The 18,840-nt window shown below is 41.1% G+C and overlaps 1 protein-coding gene across 1 annotated transcript in view; it reads left to right on the top strand.

Moving 5' to 3' along the window:
• Positions 1-18,840, top strand: part of LOC109875453 (pappalysin-2) — an 85,996-nt gene that overhangs the window by 25,683 nt on the left and 41,473 nt on the right. The window contains exons 8-9 of the mRNA XM_020467792.2: positions 578-760; positions 5,513-5,810. Coding sequence (XP_020323381.1) covers positions 578-760; positions 5,513-5,810 — 481 coding nt within the window. The remainder of the gene's footprint in view (positions 1-577; positions 761-5,512; positions 5,811-18,840) is intronic.

Genomic DNA, 18,840 nt, shown 5'->3' with positions numbered 1-18,840 from the left:
ATTTTATGTGTATTACACAATTTTCTTCCTTCATAACACATTCAGGAAGATGACATGAATTCCAATTTGTTGTGGCTAACGTTAGCTAGGTGGCTAATATTAGCTAGCCTAGCTAGGTGGCTAACATTAGATACTGTAAGCTAGGGGTTAAGGTTAGGTAACATGCTAGCTAAGTAATTAATGGGTTAGGGTTAGCTAGCATTCTAGCTTAATTTGTTAAAAAGTAGTAAGTTGTTACAAAGTTGCTAATTAGAAGTCCATGACGTGATCCGAACACACAACATTTGGGTTGCTAGATGGTCGTGTTATACACCCAGCTGCCCTCCCTGAAACAACCTCCCTCCTATCGTTTCTGTGTTTTCATGTGCCTCTCAGCAATTTGTGTCTATTTCACAATAATCTGTGATACTGGGTTGATCTGCTAGATCAGTTGTAACTGTGCCCTTTTTTTAGTTGCATCCCAAAAAGCACCATATTCCATAAATGGACCTGGTCAAAAGTAGTGTGCCATTGGGGATGCATGTAGGGGTCTATATATATATATATTGTAAAACAAGATGTGTGTGTGTGTTTACAGGCCCTCCAGATGTATACCAGCCATGTGAGCCCAGCCTACAGGCCTGGAGTCCAGAGCTCAGCCTGTATGATGCCAATGTGACGTCTCCCTGCCCTGAAACCGAGGGCTGCGTCCTGATGCTGCGCTTCCTCCACCCTGTGGTCCCTGACAGCCTCACTGTGTGGGTCACATACGTCTCAGCCGGTGGGTCCCGGGTTCATTCTAGTGGTCTCCAACAGCATATACAGTATATATCAACATTTTGAACACACCTACACACCTACTTTTTTATTTATTTGTACTATTTTCTACATTGTAGAATAACAGTGAAGACAACAGACCTATGAAATAACACATATGGAATCATGTAGTAACCCCAAAATTGTTTGGGTTCAAATCAAAACAAAATTTAAATTGTTGAAAGTTGCCACCCTTTGCCTTGATGACAGCTTTGCACACTCTTGGCATTCTCTCAACCAGCTTCATGAGGAATGTTTTTCCAACAGCCATGAAAGAGTTCCCACATATGCTGAGCACTTGTTGGCTGCTTTTCCTTCACTCTGCGGTCCAACTCATCCCAAACCATCTCAATTCAGTTGATGTTGGGTAATTGTGGAGGCCAGGTCATCTGATGCAACACCATCACTCTCTTTCAAATAGCCCTTTGTTTTGGGTCATTGTCCTGTTGAAAAACAAATAATAGTCCCACTAAGTGGATGGCATTTTGCTGCAGAATGCTGTGGTAGCCATGCTGGTTAAGTGTGACTTGAATTCTAAATAAATCACTGACAATCTCACTAGCAAAGCACTCCCATACCATCACACCTCCTCTATGCTTCACAGTGGGAACCACACATGTGGAGTTCATCCGTTCACCTACTCTGCATCTCACAAAGACATGGCGGTTGGAACCAAAAATCTCAAATTTGGACTCATCAGACCAAAGGACAGATTTCCACCAGTCTAATGTCCATTGCTCGTGTTTCTTGGCCCAAGCAAGTCTCGTCTTATTATTGGTGTCCTTTAGTAGTGTTTTTTTGCAGCAATTCAACCATGAAGGCCTGATTCATGCAGTCTCCTCTGAACAGTTGAGATGTGTCTGTTACTTGAACTCTGTGAAGCATTTATTTGGGCTGCAATCTGACATGCTGTTAACTCTAATGAACTTATCCTCTGCAGCAGAGGTAATTCTGGGTCTTCCTTTCCTGTGGCGGTCTTCATGGGAGTCAGTTTAATCATAGTGCTTGATTGTTTTTTCAACTGTACTTGAACCTTTCAAAGTTCTTGAAATTCATGTCTTAAAGTAATGATGGACTGTCGTTTTTCTTGCTTATTTGACCTGCTCTTGCCATAAAATGGACATGATCTTTTACCAAATAGGGCTATCTTCTGTATACCACCCCTAACTTGTCACAACACAACTGATTGGCTCAAATGCATTTAGAAGGAAAGCTCTGGAGCAGGTTTTCATCAAGGATCTCTCGTACTTTGCTCATCTTTCCCGAGATCCTGACTAGTCTCCCAGTCCCTGCCGCTGAAAATCATCCTCACAGCATGATCCTGCCACCATCATGCTTCACTGTAGGGATGTTACCAGGTTTCCTCCAGACGTGATGCTTGGCATTCAGGCCAAAGAGTTCAATCTTGGTTTCATCAGACCAGAGAATCTTGGTACCTTTTGGCAAACCTTTTGGCAAAATGTGCCTTTTACTGAGGAGTAGCTTCCGTTTGGCCACTCTACCATAAAGGCCTTATTGGTGGAGTGCTGCAGAGATGGAAGGTTATCCCATCTCCACAGAGGAACTCTGTAGCTTTGTCAGAACGACCATCGTGTTCTTGGTCACCACCCTGACTAAAGCCCTTCTCCCCCGATTGCTCAGTTTGGCCAGACGGCCAGCTCTAGGAAGAGTCTTGGTGGTTCCAAACTTCTTCCATTTAAGAATGATGGAGGCAAGTGTTCTTGGGGATCTTCAATGCTGCAGACATTTTTTGGTACCCTTCCCCAGAGGTGTGCCTCGACACGATCCTGTCTCGGAGCTCGATAGCCAATTTCTTCAACCTCATATGGCTTGGATTTTGATCTGACGTGTCAAGTTTATCATTAGAAAACTATTTTACAATTAATTTACCACAGCTGAAAACTATTGTCCTGATTAAAGAAGCAATAAAACTAGCCTTCTTTAGACTAGTTGTCATCAGCGTTTGAGGGTTCGATTACAGGCTCAAAATGGACAGAATCTAAGAACCTTCTGAAAGTCTTCAGTCTATTCTTGTTCTGAGAAATTAAAGCTATTCCATGTGAGAAATTGTGTACTACTCCCTTCACAGAACAGCGCAAACTGGCCCTAACCAGAATAGAAAGAGGAGTGGGAGGCCCCGATGCACAACTGAGCAAGAGGACAAGTACATTAGAGTGTCAGACCCCTCACAAGTCCTCAACTGGTAGCTTCATTAAATTGTACCCGCAAAACACCAGTCTCAATGTCAACAGTGAAGAGGCGACTCCGTGATGCTGGCCTTCTAGGCAGCAAATAATAATTTGTTAATAACTGTCTTGCCTAGTTAAATAAATGTTACACACATACACCACACTGACCAAAAAGTTATTTTGTTGGCATTTACGTATGTCCCCATTACCAGTAAAACATAATCAAAACCTATTTCTTTCACTTACTTGCTTTGCTGTTTTGTTGTTCATTTCTTCAGTCATTTCATTCTCAACCTGGATTTCTATTGAACGCCGTTTGGGTCTTTGCATGTCAAAACAGATACACGTCAAATAACACTATTTGGTTAGCCTTCAAAATAAAAGTATGTAATTGACAGTGATGCGAATTAAAACAAATAGTAGAATTATGCCATAATTTAATAGATCATGCTAAACAAGGTTGGAATGTTGACATATAAAATCAACAAAAGACAATAATTTGTTAATTTGACAAAAATCGGTTGAAATCACACTGTATGTATTAAACTTAAGAATTGTATTGGGGGCGTTCTTACTTCTCTGTACAGCCTTACCTATGGATTGTGGATCAATGACATGGGTTATCAGTCTACTCAGTGACACCCAGAGAACATTAGTGTTGTAGCTCTTATTGCGGGACTGTGAAACAACTGTGAATTGAGCCACATCTATTGTCAACCTACTCTGTGTATTGAACACTATTCCAGAGGAAAAACAATACTGTGTGGATGTTTTGGAGTATGATAACTCTGAGGAGGATGTTGGGAAAAAATATATAGGGCATTGAGTAGACTGATATCCCATTTAATTTATCCCCAATCCTTAGGTAAAGCGGCACAGTGCAATATGAATGTCAATACACACAATACACACAATAGGCTGACTGGGGGGGGTGACACAGTCACAGTCCCACGATATGAGCTACAATGCTAATATTTGTGTTAACTCTTCACAGTTGTGTACTGTGGGTGTCATCCTTGTTGTGGCTAGCTTCACAAAACCCAGTCAAGCCTCACTAGCCAGATGAAGCAAGCTGGCTGCTTATAATGTTAGCTTTGGGCAACAGGGTTAAGTAGCTGGCTAGCTATTTATTTTCACGAACTGAAGTTCAATTTCAATAGGCGAACAACAAGTGGCTACCTAGCTAATACTTATTTACAAGGATTCCTAAATCATTGCTAAGAGTAATGAAAATGACTGCAGTTTCTATTGGTCATTGTTTTCAGGCTGGTTGTATTGGTGCTAGCTAGGTACCAAGCTAAAGCTAGCTAGCTACCCCAGAAGTTGCGGTCGAACAAATAATGCTTTATTACCAATGCGGTATTGTAAATACATCGTTCGTGTCCGGTGTTTACTTGTTTGCAGACTTTTTTGTACAGCTTTGACAGTGCTACTGATAGTAGTGGTGGCGCTTGGCTTTCATGTGCACATTCAGAAAACACAGCATTCTATAATAGAACTGTGTTATTTGTTGTGTCAAATTAAAAGCTTATTTGACCCGTCAAGTAGTGTTATTGTCAAATAGTGTTATTTGACGTGTATCTTCTTTGACACGCAAAGACCCAAACAGTGTTCCATAGTATGTAGTGAAGCTAATAGCAGTGACGCTATTACTGTGTAACTCCGGTAGGGCAACATCTGAAAAATAGCGCACTTGGTAGTGTGCTCGACCAGTTGCGAAAGCCAACATCACCCACTACAGAGAACGGTTGATTGTCAAGGGCAATGAATTCCATTATCTTGGCGTTAATGGATTTCACCTTTGAGTTGTCTCGCTGAAATGTTCTTACTCTTTCAAATAACTGCTCGACTTGTTGATTGCTCGATCCACACAGCAGACATTGTGGACTAGGTTAGAAATGCTGTGTTGCACATGTAGCACAAATTTTACGCCATGTACCTACATTATATAGGTATGCACGTCAGCTTTGACATCGTCTTTGCACATCGGCATTAAACTAGACATTGGGCCGATACCGATGTTGGCATTTTTAGCAAATATTGTCAGATTCCGATATATTCACCGATATATCGTGCATTCCTATTTTTTTATTATCAATTAAAATATTTGCGTTTAACCATAATATTTATTATAATATTCCTTCTGTATTTTCTGGTGGATTAAACTGAAATTGCAACAAGCTTTCTATTGCTTGTTTAAAAATAGCGATATTTTGGAGATGTTTTCATTTTCAAATAACCGAAAGTGGGAGGTTGTAATCTGAATGAAGGGAAAAAGGCCATTCTTGAACATGGCGTGACAACAGTGTACATTTAGCAATTATTGAAACTCTCCACAATACAAGCCACGCATTGTGTCTACCTGAATCATAATTCTTTGGCTGTTCATCTTAGCAGGTAATGTCAAGTCACACCAAGTATTTTTTTTTCTAGGTGTTTATGAATAAATAAAGGGATAAGCATATGCATTTTTCTCTGCAACTGCTTGATTATACAGGTGATGATTGTCCACCATGTTGTCTCTACAGATAACCAGGCAATCGCCAACATCGAGCTAATAACAGACACAGACGAGTCTCTTGACATGGGTCCACAGCACGTCTTCTGTGATGTGCCCCTCACTCTACGTCTGCACACCGGAAAAAGGGTGGCAGCTGTCAAACTGAGCACCTTTGATGAGAAGATGGAGATTGATGCTATCCTGTTCACTTCTGGCCCCCACAATCCTCTCTGCTCCAGTTGCCAGCCTCTGATGTACCGAGTTGTCAGGCAACCAGCGTTTTCAGGCGATCTGGTCCAGCAAACTCTGCTTACATTTACAGACAGGTAAGATTGACACAAGTAAGATTGACACTGACAAATACTTTGACCTTAGTCTGGAAAGTTCTCCTGTGCCGACACAGATGTATTGTTTACACTCTGGAATTCTGCAAATACTATGCCCTTAGTCCAGAAAGTTCTCCTGTGTGGAGATTTATTGTTTGGAGGTCATATACCACTGCTCCAAGAACTGGGCCCAAAAATACAAAGAAATACAAAAATCATGATCATAATGTATGTCAGTTACAAAGATCAAACAATGCAATCTTCTATAGCCACAGAAGCTGAGATATTCATAATTCTAGTGTTTTGGTTTGGTATTGTTTTCGCAACACAAAAACCAAATGCATTCAATATGCTTCTTAGCCCTAGCTACTGATACAAATCAACATCAAGCGCCTTATTCAAAAAAAAGTTTACAGTGGATTCCTGCGTACGTCAAATCATTTTTATTCCACACTGAGAAAAGGTGTTAAGTTGATTATCTGAATCAACTTAACAACTTATGTGTTCTTTGTTTTTTATTCTGTTCTATCTTACTTTTATTCATAACAGTCTGCTTGGATTCTATATTAGCATCATACACTATTTTTTATGAATGATTTTGTAATTTTTCACAAAAACTTTCTGGGATGTTTTTTTTCAAGCGCTTAGTTGCGGGAGTAGGTGGATATGCTGAAGAGGTCACGTTGAAGAATACGTTTGGTCTCTAAAAGTTCCACAAGCAGCTGTAAGTGCAAAAAGATGTAAAAACCAAGGGGAATTAAGTTATGTGGAGGGAAGAGAGGCAGTCTCTGGAATATAAACCAAATGTGACCAGCAGAAACAGTAAACACCAGTGGCTGTTTGGACCTGTTCCTCAGCTATTTCCTCTCGCTGAAGGCTCTTCACTGTATGCTCATCATGGTTAGTATATGATAAGTGAGAGGCCTGTCATTTGGAAGAGGGGGTGAAGAGAGAGAAGTGGAGTGTATTGCAGGAGAGAAAATAAAGGAAGGCTAAGCATTGTGACTGACTGAGTCTACACTGCCACCAAGAGGTATATCTGGCAAAGCAAGATTTGTTTTGCACTTGATATCCTAATCCTTAAAAATAGACTCACATTTTTGGTCCATTAGCAGTGAAAAAAATTCACTTTTGGGGCATGCGTGAAATAGGAGTAGATGTCGTTAATCCATGGTCAAGGATGTATTATTTCCCCCTGACCCTCATCTTTTGGTTTCTACTATTGCGTACATTAATAACTGATTGTATCATTCCAGTGTCCATTAAGGCACAAAACTACACAGAGTCTAAGTCCTGACAAAAAAACACTCCTGTAAAATGTCCTCCGGTGGAATGCTAGAGAGAGGGGGCTGTTAGAGCTGATCCATAATTAATAAGGGTAATTTGTAGCGGGAGGAAATCCGACACGCCTGAGAGAGTAGATCATGTGCATTTTTGTAGGTATTCTTTACAGCTGGCCGGAGACAATGGTAATCAAGCAGTGCTGCCGGGAAATCAAGGGTAGGTAGCCCTGGGACAGGAGGTATGATATCACCGTGCCCACTGTACATCCAGTTTAGGTTTAAGGTCACTGCTTCCTACAGCAAGGTTAGACGATTAGGTGACTAGACACAAATACACAAGACAAGAAACAGTGTTGGGGAAGCTACTCTGAAAAAGTTTACCAAGCTAGCAACTATTTCACACTGGAAGAAGTTATAAGCTAAACAAATATGTCTTTTTTTTAAAAATATAATTAAAGTTACTTTTCACTTCGTGAAAAATTATCATATGTAAATCTGAAATGTCATAGACTACAAATTGCGAGAACAGATCACTTTACCCCAGTGTTACAGGTTAGGGTGCCTTCAGAAAATATTCACACATTTCCACATTTTGTTGTGGTACAGACTGAATTACATATGGATTAAATTGAGATTTTGTGTCACTGGCCTACACACCATACCCCATAATGTCAAAGTGGAATTATGCTGATTTTATTTTTTATAAATTAATATAAAATGAAAGGCTGAAATGTCTTTGTTTTGGCAAGCCTAAATACGTTCAGGATTAAACTATTGCTTAACAAGTCACATAAGTTGCATGGACTCACTCTGTGTGCAAGAATAGTGTTTAACACGATTTTTTAAATGACTACTTCATCTCAGTACCCCACACATACAATTTTTTGTAAGGTCCCTCAGTCGAGCAGTGAATTTCAAACACAGAATCAACCACAAAGACCAGGGAAGTTTTCTAATGCCTCACAAAGAAGATCACTTATTGGTAGATGGGTAAAAAAAAAGTGTTCATTGAATATCCCTTTAAGCATGTTAAAGTTATTAATTAGACTTTGGATGATGTATCAATACATCCAGTTGCTACAAACTCCTTACTAACTCAGTGGCTAGAGAGGAACAAACCCGCTCCGGGATTTCAACATGAGGCCAATGGTGACTTTAAAACAGTTACAGAGTTGAATGGCTGTGATAGGAGAAAACTGAGGATGGATCAAAAACATTGTAGTTACTCTACAATACTAACCTAAATGACAGTGAAAAGAAGAAAGCCTGTACAGAATAAAAGATATTCCAAAACATGCATCCTGTTTGGCACTAAAGTAATGCAACTTTTTGTCCTTAATACAAAGTGTTATGTTTGGGGCAAATACAACACATCACTGAGTACCACTCTTCATATTTTCAAGCATGGTGGTGGCTGCATCATGTTATGGGCATGCTTGTCATTGGCAAGGACTAGGGAGTTTTTTAGGATAAAAATAAACAGAATAGAGCTAAACGCAGGCAAAATCCTAGAGGAAAACCTGGTTGAGTCTGCTTTCCAACAGACTCTGGGAGACAAATGCACCATTCAGCAGGAAAATAACCTAAAACACAAGGCCAAATATACAATGGAGTTACTTACCAAGACGACATTGAATGTTCCTGAGTTGCCTAGTTATGCTTTGACTTAAATTGTCTTGAAAATCTATGGCAAGACTTGAAATGGTGTCTAGCAATGATCAACAACCAACTTGATAGAGCTTGAAGAATTAAAATAATAATAATATACACATATTGTACAATCAAGGTGTGCAAAGCTCCTAAAGGTGATTCTAACATGTCCTGACTCAGGTGTGTAAATAATTATGTACATGAGATATTTAAATATTTCATATTCAATAAATGTGCACTGTTTGTCATTATGTGGTATTGATTGTAGATGGCTGTGATTGTTATTATTTTTTATCCATTTTGAATTCCGTCTGTAACTCATATTTTTGTATTTTCTTCTGTTGAAGCCATTCTGTTGTTGATTTGCTTCTGTGTTTTGGGTTGTTGTTCTTCAATTGGCAGACAGATAGCCTTACATTCTCCTGCAAAATGTTTTGATAAACATTGGAGCATAGGTATAATACAGAAAGGTACAATTTATAGTACAATATTTACACGTGTATTGGGGAAGGAGGGTATGCTTGTGTGGAGAATCAGAGCAGGTGGTCAGTCCAGTTCAAGTGTTCAGCAGTCTGATGGCTTGTAGACAAAAACAGTTTCTGAGTCTGTTGGTATCAGACCTCATGCTCCAGTACCGTCTGCCCGACAGTAAGGGAGAGAACAGCTTGTGGCTGGGGTGTGTGGGGACCATGATGATGCTGCGTACATTCCTCAGGCACCATTTCGAGTAGATGTCCTGGATGGGTGGGAACACGGTCCCAGTGATGTACTGGGCCATCTTTATCACCCGCTGGAGGGCCTTGCGGTCATGGACGGAGATATTCCCATACCAGGCTAAGATGAAACCAGTCAGGACGCTCTCGGTGGTGCAGTGGTAGTATTTGGAGAGGACTCGGGGCAGCATGCCAAATATTTTCAGCCGCCTTAGGAAGTGGAGATGAGTTTGCGTTTTCTTGACAAGAGTGGTGGTGGTTTTGGTCCATGACAAGTCCTTGGTGATGTGGATGCTGAGGAACTTCCTGAAGTCAGCAATCAACTCCTTTGTTTTTCTGACTTTGAGGGAGAGGTTGTTTTCATGACACCGCAATTCCAATTCACTTACCTTCTCCCTATAGCCTGACTCGTCTTTGTTGGTTATCAGGCCTACAACCATGGTGTCCTCAGCAAACTTGAAAATGGAGTTGGTGTTGTGCAAAGCCACGCAGTCGTGGGTGAACAGGGAGTACGATAGAGTACAGAGGACACACCCCTGGGGGGGCCCTGTGTTAAAACCTCTTTGGGCTAGGGGGCAGTATTTTTCAGTCTGGATGAAAAGCGGACCCAAACTAAACTGCCTGTTACTCAGGCCCAGATGCTAGGATATGCATATAATGGTAGATTTGGATAGAAAACACTCTAAAGATTCTAAAACTATTAGAAACTAAAATTATGTCTGTGAGTATAACAGAACTTATATGGCAGGCAAAAACCAGAGGACAAACCATCCCAAAAAAAACAATTTCAGCCCACTACTGTTTCCAATGTCTGTCATGTTTAATATGAAGGGAAAACCTCACAGATTGCAGTTCCTAGGGCTTCCACTAGATGTCAACAGTCTTTAGAAAGAGTTTCAGGCTTGTTTTTGGAAAAATGAGCTAGAATTTGTAGTGTCTCCCATTTTGGCTGTAGTGTTTTCATGCGCGTTCTTTGTTGTTTATCTCCGGTAAAGACAATAATGATTCTCCGTCTTAAATGTTATCATTTATTTACATATTAGGGTACCTGAGGTTTGATTATAAACGTTGTTAGACTTGTTTGGAGAAGTTTATTGGTAACGTTTGGGATTCATTTGTATGCATTTTGAAGGAGGGAAACCGGTGGATTATTGAATGAAGCGGGCCAGCTAAACTGAGTTTTTGGGGATATAAAGAAGGACTTTATCGAACAAAAGGACCATTTATGATGTAGCTGGGACCTTTTGGACTGCCAACAGAAGAAGATCTTCAAAGGTATGACATTTATTTGATCTGTATTTCTGACTTTCGTGGCGCACCTGCCTGGTTGAAAAATGTTTTTAATGCTTTTGTGTGCGGGGCACTGTCCTCAGATAATTACATGGTGTGCTTTCGCCGTAAAGCCTTTTTTAGAAATCTGACACAGCGGCTGGATTAACAAGAAGTTAAGCTTTTTTCTGATGTATTTTCATGAATGTCAAATATGACTATTTCTGTCATTTGAATTTCGCACTCTGTAATTTCACCGGATGTTGTCGAGGTGGGTCGCTAGCAGAACGCCTGCACCAGAAAGGTTTTAAGAGTCAGTGTGGAGGAGGTGTTGTTGACAGGAAGTCCAGGATCCAGTTGCAGACGGTGGTGTCCAGACCCAGGGCTTTGAGCTTGGTGTTGAGGTTGGAGGGAACAATAGTGTTGAACTGTAGTCAATGGACAGTATTCCCACATAGTTCCAGATGTATTGCAGCCATGTGAATAGCGATGAAAATATAAGCTTCCGTGGATCTGTGGGCCATGACCAGCCACTCGAAGCACTTCATGATGACCGAGGTGAGCGTGACGAGGTGATAGTCATTTAGCCATAACACCTTGTTTTTCTTGGCCACTGGGACGATGGTGGTATCTTTCAAGCAAGTGGGGACTACCTGAAAATGTCAAAGAAGGCGCCCACCAGATGGTCAGCACACACTGTGAGGTCGCAGGGATGCCATATGGGCCAGCGGCTTTGTGTGTATTCACTCATTTTCACTCGTTTTCCTCACGTTAGCCTCAGAGAGTGAAAACACCTGGTCGTCCAAGCCAGTGGATGGCTTGGTATTGTCTGCCTCGAAGCGAGCATGGAATGTGTTAAGCTCATCTGGGAGGCTTTGGTGGGCACCGCACATCTGGATTTTCCTTTTTTAGTCTGTGATAGTCTGTAGTCCTTGCCACATGCTACGCAAGTCTGAGTTGTCAAACATCAATTCAAGTTTAAGTCTGTATTGTCTTATTGCGTCCCTAGTGGATTTGCGGAGCTTGTACCAGCTTGCCTTGCACGCATCGTGCGCCACTGAGTCATCGGGGTACGTTCTGCTGACATTGAATGCTGCAGTATGGGCTCTCAGTATTGTTCATCCAGGGTTTTTGGTTGGGGTATATCTGGATTGTTATTGTGGGTGCAACCTCACCAACACATTTCCTAATGAATCCTGTGACTGATGATATACATTCCTGAATGTTGATGGATGAGTTCTGAGTGGATGAATCTTTGGACATAACAGTATTTTCAAAACAATCCAGCAGCATTGAGTCTGCCTCCTCTGTCCAGCGCCACACTATTCTCTTTGTTGGTGGCTCCCTCTTGAGTTGCTGCTTGTAAGTGGGGAGTAGGAACAGAGAAAATCTATCTGATTGGTCGAAGTGGGGGCGGGGATGTCTTTGTACTCATCTTCGATGTTTGTGTATACGTGGTTAAGCACGGCAGATCTTGTGGGGAAGGATACCCTCTGGTGATATTTTGGGGAAATATGTTTGGCTTGGTTAAAGTCACCCTCGACAATAAAGACTTCCTCTGGGTGAGAGGATTATTGCTGGCTAATGATCTTGTACAGTTCGTTGAGTGCTACATTGGTGTTTGCTTGTGGTGGTATGTACACAGTAGAGGTCAACCGATTCATCGGAATGGCCGATTAATTAGGGCAGATTTCAAGTTTTCATAACAATCGGTAATCTGCATTTTTGGGCACCGATCATGGCCGATTACATTGCACTCCATGAGGAGACTGCGTGGCAGGCTAACTACCTGTTATGCGAGTGTTACAGCAAGGAGCCAAGGTAAGGTGCTAGCTAGCATTAAACGTATCTTATAAAAAACAATAAATCTTAACATAATCACTAGTTAACTACACATGGTTGATGATATTACTAGTTTATCTAGCTTGTCCTGCGTTGCATATAATCGATGCGGTGCCTGTTAATTTATCATTGAATCATAGCCTACTTCGCCAAACGGGTGATTTAACAAGCGCATTGGTGAAAAAAGCACTGTCGTTGCAACAATGTGTACCTAACCATAAACATCAATGCCTTTCCTAAAATCAATACATAAGTATATATTTTTAAACCTGCATATTTAATTAATATTGCCTGCTAACATGAATTTCTTTTAACTAGGGAAATTGTGTCACTTCTCTTGCGTTCTATGCAACAGAGTCAGGGTATATGCAGCAGTTTGGGCTGCCTGGCCCATTGCGAACTGAGAAGACTATTTCTTCCTAACAAAGACAGCCAACTTCGCCAAAAGGGGGATGATTTAACAAAAGCGCATTTGCGAAAAAAGCATAATCGTTGCACGAATGTACCTAACCATAAACATCAATGCCTTTCTTAAAATCAATACACAGAAGTATATATTTTTAAACCTGCATATTTAGTTAAAAGAAATTCATGTTAGCAGGCAATATTAAACTAGGGAAATTATGTCACTTCTCCTGTGTTCATTGCACGCAGAGTCAGGGTATATGCAACAGTTTGGGCCGCCTGGCTCGTTGCGAACTAATTTGCCAGAATTTTACGTAATTATGACATAACATTGAAGGTTGTGCAATGTAACAGGAATATTTAGACTTATGGATGCCACCCGTTAGATAAAATATGGAATGGTTCCATATTTCACTGAAAGAATAAACTTTTATTTTCTAAATGATAGTTTCCGGATTTGACCATATTAATGACCTAATGCTCGTATTTCTGTGTGTTATTATGTTATAATTAAGTCTATAATTTGATATTTGATAGAGCCGTCTGACTGAGCAGTGGTAGGCAGCAGCAGGCTCGTAAGCATTCATTCAAACAGCACTTTTGTGCGTTTGCCAGCAGCTCTTCACAATGCTTCAAGCATTGCACTGTTTATGACTTCAAGCCTATCAACTCCCGAGATTAAGCTGGTGTAACCGATGTGAAAGGGCTAGTTAGCGGGATGCGTGCTAATAGCATTTCAAATGTCACTCGTTCTGAGACTTGGAGTAGTTGTTCCCCTTGCTCTACAAGGGCTGCGGCTTTTGTGGAGCGATGGGTAACGATGCTTCGAGGGTGGCTGCTGTCGATGTGTTCCTGGTTCGAGCCCAGGTAGGGGCGAGGAGAGGGACGGAAGCTATACTGTTACACTGGCAATACTAAAGTGCCTGTAAGAACATCCAATAGTCAAAGGTATATGAAATACAAATGGTATAGAGAGAAATAGTCCTATAAATACTATAATAACCTCAACCTAAAATGTCTTACCTCGGAATATTGAAGACTCATGTTAAAAGGAACCACCAGCTTTCATATGGTCTCATGTTCTGAGCAAGGAACTTACATGGCACATATTGCACTTTTACTTTCTTCTCCAATTCTTTGTTTTTGCAATATTTAAACAAAATTGAACATGTTTCATTATTTATTTGAGGCTAAATTAAGTTAAAATAAAAGTGTTCATTCAGTATTGTTGTAATTGTCATTATTACAAATAAATAAATAAATAAATAATTGGCCGATTAATCGCTATCGGCTTTTTTGGTCCTACAACAATTGGTATCGGTATCGGCGTTGAAAAATCATAATCGATCGACCTCTAGTACACAGTCGTGATAAAAACACGTGAATTCCATCTACAAATAGTGGGTTCAGCATTTTAGCATCAGAAACTCCAGGTTGGGTGAACAGGAGCTCGCAATGTTTTCAACTTCGGTACACCAGGAATAGTTTATGAGGAAACATACACCCCCCCGACTCTTTTCAGAAATGTGAGTGTATTGTCCCTAAGTCATGTCTCAGTAAAATCAAAGACACAGCATTCCCTGATGTCCCTCTGCGATTGATGCCTTACTCTGAGATCACCAAGTTTATTTTCCAGTGATTTGACATTAGCCATCAGGATACTAGGAAGAAGAGGCCACGTAGCCTGTCTTTTCAGCCTAGCTTGGAGTCCCTTTTCCTTCCTCTTCTTTGTCATCGCCGGCATTCTCTTAGGTCATCTCGGCCAGAAGCAACAGGTAGGCAAGCTATGCGGGAAACAAAGGAGGTGTCATGACTGGCCTGTGAGGATCAGGTTACAGTGGATCAAAGTTCTGCAGATATATCTCTCCCTCCCGCAGAGGGGGAGAGGTATGGAGGCGGGGGATTTTAATCATCTCACGCCCATTGTAAATTATAGGGCAACAGCCCAAATCCATTCTGTTCTCTAATGTGAGAGTCTGGAATGTCTGTGTGCCTTAGGAAGAGTTTACAGCCAAAAAAACTACAGAACATCAAATAAATGGACTTTGGGACAATATATTTCATCAGCCAAAGTGGTGGTAACAATGATGGATATAATATGAACATTAAAGTATATTTTATGATATTATTAAAAGTTAAATTAGGATGTTGTCCGAAAACATTGTATCTTGAAGAGTTTTCATAATGTTCAGTTGAAGTCGGAAGTTTACATACACCTTAGTCAAATACATTTAAACTCAGTTTTTCACAATTCCTGACATTTAATCCAAGTAAACATTCCCTGTCTTAGGTCAGTTAGGATCACCACTTTATTTTAAGAATGCGAAATGTCAGAATAATAGTAGAGAGAATTATTTATTTCAGCTTTTATTTCTTTCATCACATTCCCAGTGGGTCAGAAGTTTACATACACTCAATTAGTATGTGGTAGCATTGCCTTTAAATTGTTGAACTTTTTCAGTTCTGCCCACAAATTTTCTATAGGTTTGAGGTCGGGGCTTTGCGATGGCCACTCCAATACCTTGACTTTTTTGTCCTTAAGCCGTTTTGCCACAATTTTGGAAGTATTATTGGGGTCATTGTCCATTTGAAAGACCCATTTGCGACCAAGCTTTAATTTCCTGACTGAAGTCTTGAGATGTTGCTTCAATATATCCACATAATTTTCCTGTGTACATTCCTCCCTCATGATGCCATCTATTTTGTGAAGCACACCAGTCCCTCCTGCAGCAAAGCACCCTCACAACTTGATGCTGCCAACCCAGTGCTTCACGGTTGGGAGGGTGTTCTTCGGCTTGCAAGCATCACTCTTTTTCCTCCAAACATAACGATGGTCATTATGGCCAAACAGTTCTATTTTTGTTTCATCAGACCAGAGGACATTTCTCCCAAAAGTACGATCTTTGTCCCCATGTGCAGATGCAAACCGTAGTCTGTCTTTTTTATGGCAGTTTTGGAACAGTGGCTTCTTCCTTGCTGAGTGGCCTTTCAGGTTATGTCGATATAGGACTCTTTTTACTGTGGATATAGATACTTTTGTACCTGTTTCCTCCAGCATCTTCACAAGGTCCTTTGCTGTTGTTCTGAGATTGATATGCACTTTTCGCACCAAAGTACGTTAATCTCTAGGAGACAGAACGCGTCTCCTTCCTGGGTGGTATGACGGCTGCGTGGTCCCATAGTGTTTATACTTGCGTACTATTGTTTGTACAGATAAACGTGGTACCTTCAGGCATTTGGAAATTGCTCCCAAGGATGAACCAGACTTGTGGAGGTCTTGGCTGATTTCTTTTGATTTTCCCATGATGTCAAGCAAAGAGGCACTGAGTTTGAAGGTAGGCCTTGAAATACATCCACAGGTACACCTCCAATTGACTCTGACATATCAGAAGCTTCTAAAGCCATGCCTTCATTTTCCTAGCTGTTTAAAGGCACAGTCATTCTAGTGTATGTAAACTTGTATGTAAACATCTGTCACACTGGAATTGTGAATATAAGTGAAATAATCTGTCTGTAAACAATTGTTGGAACAATGACTTGTCATGCACAAAGTAGATGTCCTAACCAACTTGCCAAACCTATAGTTTGTTAGCATGACATTTGTGGAGTGGTGGAAAAAAAAGTTTTAATGACTCCAACCTAAGTGTATTTAAACTTCGACTTCAACTGTATATGTGATGTTTACATACTTTATGTTCATATGTATCCATATGAAAGAGAATGTTTTGGTGATGATAAGACTGTGATGTTAGTTGTCTAAAGGAGATCATAGTAAATCTTAATACCTTGCCTTGTAACTAGCTACGCCAAAGGGAACCCTGACAGCGTGTCATAAAGACGGAAAGCCGTGTTCCTTAGCTGTTGGATCACCCATCCTACAGTCAGCAAGATGGAATTGCTGAGGACCGCAAGTACAGATGGAAGCTGAAGATATAGAATGTGGAATGACAGTCATGTGACCCTGACTCTCAGCGGAAGTCAAAAGATCCCAAAATTGAAGTCAGAAGATCCCAAAGAGACAGGAGACTTCCTGAGCGATTGGAGTATGATGAAATTGGGAAACCCCTGACAGTCATGTGACCCTGTCTCTTTGGGATCTTCTGACTTCAATTTTGGGATCTTCTGACTTCAGCTGAGAGTCAGGGTCACATGACTGTCATTCCACATTCTATATCTTCAGCTTCCATCTGTACTTCAGACTCACCATCATTAGCATGGTTATCTCCTGTACTGATGGGCTCATTCATAGGCGGTCCTCAGCAATTCCATCTTGCTGATTGTAGGATGGGTGATCCAACAGCTGAGGAACACGGCCTGGGACATTCAAATATTCAGCAGCCGATGTGCATAGGACCCTTCTTGAATAGTATTGCACTGCTTGGGCTCTGTCTTCAAGCCTTCCATTATATTTTCTTACCATAGTGTCAGGGCGCTGAGGTACTGGTCTCTTCTCGACTCTTCTGTTATTTTTCCTCACTATGGTTTCATAGAAGGGGCCTCTTCTGATTACTTTTGTGTCAGGTCCTGTGTACATTTCTTCATAATCACTGGTACCAAAGGACTCCTCATCATCATCAGATCTGGACATGACTCCTCTTGTGTACGTGCCAGTTCTCTCTGGATCTCAACTTTCTCTTCACAGGTAAGCCTCTTTCAGGTTTGGCCATCTCTACTACTGGTAAGAATTCACTGGGGAGGAGGAGGTCTCTGTGTAGAGTGCACAAGGGCCCTTGGCCTTTCTTCTATGTGATGACATAAACCGGACCATCAGCAATCCTCTTCACTACCACACAAATGGTACAATCCCATCTATCTGCAATCTTGTGTTTTCCTCTGATGTTAAAGTTCCACAGCAATACTCGATCACTGGGGAGAAGTTCTTCTGCTCTGACCTTAGCATTGAACCTTGACTTGTTCTTTTCTCCCATCTTCTGAGCACCCTCAGCGGCTAATGCATAGCTCACTCTCAGTCGCTGGCAGAGGTTCTTGACATACTCAGAGTGGGTTCTGGCACCATCTCCATACGGCTGAAGTCCAAGGACAAGATTGATTGGAAGGGTTGGCTGCCTGCCGAACATCAACTCGTAAGGTGAGTAGCCGGTAGTGTCTTTTCTCGTAAAATTGTATGGGTGGACCATCGGCTTCACAAAGTCTATCCAATGGTACTTGTCTTTATCTTCCAAAGTTCCAAGCATAGTCAGCAGAGTCCTATTGAACCTTTCGACAGGGTTCCCACAAGGATTTTAAGGGGGGTTCTCATCGTCTCTGCTCCAACCAGTGAACACAATTCTTTGATCGCTTCCTTGATCGCTATGTAGGCAGCTAGGAAAACCATAACGGACTATGATGTTCTCACAGCAAGAACAGCAACTGAAAACTTTGTAAAGTGGTCTGTGATTACTAAGACATTTAATGTGTCTCTGTTGTCTGGTTCAATAAAAAGGTAATCCATACAGACTAACTTGAGGGGATAGTTTGTCAGAATGTTCACCATGGAGGCAGCTCTCTCAGGATTAGCTTTTCTTCTAAAGCATCTTTCACATGTGACACTTCTTATTGACCACTTGGGCCATTCTCGGCCAATAGAACCTGCCACGTACAAAGTTAAGAGCACGATCAAACCCAAGACGGCCTACCTCATTGTGAACTCCCTTTATAGCTCTGGCTCTGTACTTCTTAGGTAAGATAACTGATATTTCACATTTATCCTATCCAGACACCTTCTGAATAGCATTCCATCTTTGAGCTCTAGCCTATTCCACTCTCTAAGAAACAACTTGACTTCTGGTGACTCTAAGGTTGTTTGCTTGAAGGTGGGCTTTGTGTTCCCTTCAATGAAGTGAATGATTTGTTGGATGGAGGGATCCT

This window comes from Oncorhynchus kisutch, linkage group LG30 (genome assembly GCF_002021735.2).
Source record: "Oncorhynchus kisutch isolate 150728-3 linkage group LG30, Okis_V2, whole genome shotgun sequence".
NCBI classification, from domain to species: Eukaryota; Metazoa; Chordata; class Actinopteri; order Salmoniformes; family Salmonidae; genus Oncorhynchus; species Oncorhynchus kisutch.
The sequence above is the reverse complement of the archived record's forward strand: the minus strand, read 5'-3'. Positions and strand labels throughout refer to the sequence as shown.